The following is a 5,450-nucleotide window of genomic DNA, read 5'->3' on the forward strand; positions in this document are numbered from 1 at the left end:
ATCTATATTAAAGTACTTGCAATCATTCTAATAGTGTACTTTTATCATTGAACTCAAGACTTGATGTTACTCAAGTGTGAGTTGATTTTCCACCATTGATGATTAATTAGATATGGGATTGAGTCCCATCCCCAATGATGTCTTCAACACCATATCTTTTGTCAGACTTTTCGTCAAAGGATCTGCAAGATTCTTTTCAGTTCATACAAACACTATAGGTATTACTCCATTTAAAATTAAATCCTTTACATAGTTCTGTCTTAGACCAATATGTCTAGTTTTTCCATTATATACTTGGCTATATGCTTTGGATAGTGTGGATTGATTATCACAATGTATGGATATCGGTGCCATTGACTTTGGCCAAATTGGTATCTCAAACAACAAATTTCTTAGTCATTCTGCCTCTTTACTACCTACAGCTAGGGCTATGAACTCTGCAGTCACGGTGGAGTCGGCAATGCAAGTTTGTTTCTTTGATCCCTAAGAAACTGTACCTCCATCAAGGTTGAAGATCCATCCACTTGTGGAAGCATGATCCTCAGCATAAGTTACTCTACTGGCATATGTATATCCTTCCAAAACTGAAGGATATCCACTATAGGTTAAACTATAGTTAATTGTTCCTTATAAATATTTTAATACTCTATTAACAACCTGCTAATGTTCTTTACTTGGATTGCTAGTATACCGACTTAATCTGCCTACATCATATGCTATATCAGGTATGGTACAGGTCATGTCATACATCAAGCATCTGATTACCTTTTAATAATCTAGTTGACTCATAATGCATCCTTTATGTGGTTGTAAACTAACATTTTGATCAAATGGAGTAGAAACAGGTTTGCAATTAAATTGGTCAAATTTCTTTAGCACTTTCTCAATATAATGAGATTGGGATAAACCAATATTTACTCCATCTCTAATGAATTTAATTCCTAAAATCACATCTGCTTCACCTAAATTTTTATATCAAAATTTTTTGATAAGAAAGTTTTAGTTTTTTTTGTATCTAATCTAAATTGGTGCCAAAGATTAACATATCATCCACATATAAACACACTTGTCAGATTCATTTATTTTGTATCCATTAGAAAGCAAAACTTTATCAAACTTTTGGTGCCATTGTTTAGGTGCTTGTTTTAACCTGTATAAGGATTTAGTCAATTTACACACTTTATGTTCTTGCCCTTTGATAGAAAATCCTCTAAGTTGTTTTATATACATCTCTTCATCTAACTCTCCGTTTAGGAAAGTAGTTTTAACACCCATTTGATGGATTACAAACTTATAGATAGAAGCTAGTGCCAGAAGCACTCTTATGGATGCAATTCTTGCAATAGGTGCATAAGTATCAAAGTAGTCGATACCTTCTTTTTGTGTAAGCCATTTGGCAACATGTCTAGCTTCGAATTTATCAATGGTACCATCAACTTTCATTTTCTTTTTAAAGATCCATTTACAACCTATTGGTTTGGATCCAGGTGGGAGATCTACTAATTTCCAAGTTTTATTCCCCATAATTGAGTCCATTTCCTCTTGGATGGCTTCTTTCCAAAAGCTGAGACTTTATTGCCTATTCATATGTGTCTGGATCACTCTCTAAATTGTAGAAAATTGGTTCATAACTGTTAATGGAATAATTTGTACCTTCTACAAGGAACATAAAGAAGTTTAGGCCATAATCTTTCTCTTTTCTGTGTCTTTTACTTCTTCTGGGTTCTGAACATGTCAAAGTATCATTATTAGATACATTATTTTCTAGACTTTGTACACTAGAACATACAGTTTCCTTGGGATGTGGAAATGAATTAAATCTATTTTCTTGAAAAATTGCATCTCTTGACATAATCATTGTGTTAATAGGATATGAGTCATTAGATTCAACAACCATGAATCTATAGGCCTTGCTATGTTCAGCATAGCCCAGAAATAAACTTTCAATTCCTCTTTCTCCCAATTTCTTTCTTTTTGGTTCATGAACCTTAATAATTGCTCTATAGCCCCAAACTTTTATATAGTTAACGTTGGGTTTTCTTTTCTTCCAGAGTTCATACGGGGTTATCTTGTTCCTTTTATTGGGAACTCTATTTAGCAAATAACACGCAGTTAGCACGACTTCACCCCAATAACCTTTAGATAAACCAGAATAGGATAACATGACATTCACCATTTCTTCTAATACCCTATTTTTCCTTTCTGTAATTTCATTTTGTTGTGGGGAATATGGTGCAGTTGTTTGATGCACAATACTAGTGGACTCAAAATACTAAGGATGATAGAACTCTCATCCTCTATCACTTCTAAAACACTTAATAAAAGTTTCATGTTGAAGTTCTACTTGTGCTTTAAATATTTTAATTTGTCTAAAACTTCATTCTTAGAGTACATTATATAAACATAACAAAATCTAGAGTAATCATCAATAAAAGTGACAAAATACTTTTTACCACTAATTGTAGGCCAACCATGTAAATCGCATACATCAGAGTGAATTAAATCTAATACTTTAGAACTTCTTTCAACACTTTTAAAAGGTTGTCTTGTGATTTTAGTTAGCATGCAAGTAGTACATGAATTTGAATTTTCATCAAAAGTCGGAATTAAATTTGATTTCATCATATCATTCAATTTTCTAAAGTTAATACGTTCTAGTCGCATATGCCACACATCACAAGACTCAACAATATAAGCAGAAATCATATAATTATTATAGTTACTAACAACATTACATTTGAACATATTCTCACAAAGGTAACCCTTCCCTACAAACATACCACCTTTAGAGAGAACAAATTTATCTCCCTCAAATACATATTTGAAACCAAACTTGTTAAACAAAGGTACAACAATCAAGTTCTTCCTAAGATCAGGAACATAACATACATCTTTAAGAGTAAGTATTTTTTCAGAAGTGAATTCAATATATATCCACTGTTCCTTTTCATTTGACTTGGACAGTAGAGGCATTTCCCATGTATAAAATGTTTCCATCTTCTTCATCAATGGTCTTAAATAGTTCTTTATTTTTGCACACATGGCGGGTAGCACCAGAGTCTATCAACCAAGATTCAACATCTTCAATCATGTTGAGTTCAGAAATGACAGCAACAAGATTATCTTTTGTTGCACCTGAATTCTTCTCTTTGTTCTCCCTTTTCAAGAACCTGCACTCGTTTTTAATGTGTCATGGTTTTCTACAATGATAACAACTTCCTTTTCTTTTCTTTCTTTGTTCATCATTACCATTGTGTTTTTCATGAGATTTATCAAAAAATCTCGATTTCTTTTCTTAAAAGATTTGCTTGAATTTCCTTCCTACATTACATGGATCTTTTCATGAGAAAATTGGTTTTTAGATCCTCTTGTTTACGGTACTCTTCTGCTAAACGAAGTTGATTACCCAATTGCTCAAAAGATATGTCATCTTTTTTATGTTTCATGGATTTTTTGAAATCTTTCCACGAAGGTGAAAGTTTGTCTATTATGCAACATATAATAATAGTTTCATCCATGTGCATCTGATGTTGTTTGTAGTTATTAAGAATACTTTCAATCTCATGCATTTGTTCCATTACTGATTTATTATCAACCATTTTATAATTATTAAATTGAGAAACAAGAAACTTCTTACTTGTAGCGTCTTCTTGCATGTATCTTGACTCTAATGTCTCCCATAGTTCCTTTGCAGAGATGCTACTTTGATATATATCGAACAAGGAGACAGACATTCCATTGAGAATATGGCCCATGCATATATAGTCATCATTGTCCCACTTCTTCCTTTCTCTTGTTTCTGCTAATGTTTTCACTAGCTTCCTTCTCCAGCGGTCATGTGGTGTTCAGAACATACACCACCTTCAAAGTTGTAAGAAGGAATTTCATCTTTTTCTGCTAACGAATAAAATTTCCTCCATCAAATTTCTCCAACTTCACAAAATTAGAAGTCATTTCTTTGAGTGATGCAACCATTGATTGAAAATAAATTCGAACCTAAAGATTGTTGGATCTGTGTTGGTGACAATTGCTGCAAGACTTTAATAGTGAAGTTGTTGATGAAGATTATATGTACCAAATTTCAAAGCGTGTTGTTACACTAGCCTTTAGGTTCGATTTGCCCCCACCAATCAGATGCAAATGACATATTTGACTCATGCATTAGAAAAGAATAAGATGACTTAGAATATAAGAATGAGTGAGAAAAGTGGATGACAATCTCTAAAATTTCGTGTCTACATTATGTCCAAAGTGACACTATTTATAGAAAAATAATCTCACTTGAAAAAGAGTTACAATTCTTGGTTCTGCCACTATTTCGCGAAGTGATATATACATATAACGTTCAATTATTGACTAAAGCATTGCATTGGTCTGATGGTTGATCAATGCACCTTTTCACGTATGACCTGGGTTCAAACCAGAGAACAACTAAACCAACATCAATTTGATGTCAATTATAACCAACTATAGATACATATATTTCCCAATATTTTAGAAATATCTCACAATTTTGTGCAACTAAAAATTATAATCCATACTAATTTATTCTCTTGTCAAACAAAGGAAACATCATTATTAATTCATGAACTAACTACAGCTAGGGGAACGAAATTATATCTGGTTTGCATTTAGTTATGTATATATATTTTCCATACATAGTAACGATAAGTTCAACATAATTTACATAGGCACTTGAAATGTTCGCAGTAACCAGTGATTGCTTCATATTCATACTCGCAAGTAAAAGAACACTCCTTGTCCTCACCGAAGATTGAGCCATTTACTCTGCTTCACACACTCCTTATTAATCTTCACATTTGTTTCTTCTGCAATTAGAATATTAAATTTTTAACTCTCATTAAAAATTTTCATATATTTATCTATTATTACACACATATAAAAAATGCTCCTATAGTCTTATTTATTAGAAATAAAAGTTAGTTACAATTTGTGCCAAAAAATATTAGTTACAATTAATTTTTATTTTTATGTAGTTAGTTTATTAAGTCTCGAAGTATATTATATATTTATTTTGTATCTTCCATGACTTCTATCAAGATTTCAAACATTTTAATCATATGAAATTTATAGGATATTCTTTGTTCTTTTTTAATTGTCTTATTTGTAATATTGTTCCTATTTATTTGTGGTTCTCAAATATCAATACAACATTAAGAGATTAAGTATGGTTTTGTCAATAATATATTTAATGTTTGTAGAGAGAGAAATAAACAGAATAAAATAATATTAAACAAATCAACAACAAAAAAGGGAAAAATTATTATTAGGACACTCCAACTCTCAAAATTGGGTTTCAACTTTATCTTTTGAAATTATAAGATTAAACTTTTATCATTTAATTAGCACCTAATCAATAAATATTTCATGATTTATTTCATTATTTAATTATAAGATTAAATTTAGTAGTGATCATATTATAATCCATA

General features: G+C 31.2%; 1 protein-coding gene across 1 annotated transcript; it reads right to left on the reverse strand.

The window, feature by feature from the left end:
* Window positions 1-2,947: 2,947 nt before the first annotated feature.
* LOC101500906 (uncharacterized) lies at window positions 2,948-3,755 on the reverse strand. Its single transcript, XM_004510219.1, has 2 exons — window positions 3,331-3,755; window positions 2,948-3,170 (listed from the first exon to the last, which is right to left on the reverse strand). The coding sequence occupies exons 1-2, from the start codon at window positions 3,753-3,755 to the stop codon at window positions 2,948-2,950; spliced, it is 648 nt and encodes a 215-aa protein (XP_004510276.1).
* Between the last annotated feature and the right edge of the window lie 1,695 nt (window positions 3,756-5,450).

The sequence above is a fragment of the Cicer arietinum genome, chromosome 7 (genome assembly GCF_000331145.2).
Source record: "Cicer arietinum cultivar CDC Frontier isolate Library 1 chromosome 7, Cicar.CDCFrontier_v2.0, whole genome shotgun sequence".
NCBI classification, from domain to species: domain Eukaryota; kingdom Viridiplantae; phylum Streptophyta; class Magnoliopsida; order Fabales; family Fabaceae; genus Cicer; species Cicer arietinum.

Excerpts from the sequence above, each read along its gene's own strand:
- LOC101500906 (XM_004510219.1), bottom strand. The coding sequence starts at position 3,755 with ATGGGCCATATTCTCAATGGAATGTCTGTCTCCTTGTTCGATATATAT. Across the intron at positions 3,171-3,330 it reads TTTCTCATGAAAAGATCCAT|GTTCTTGAAAAGGGAGAACA; the intron begins GTAATGTAGGAA and ends AAACGAGTGCAG.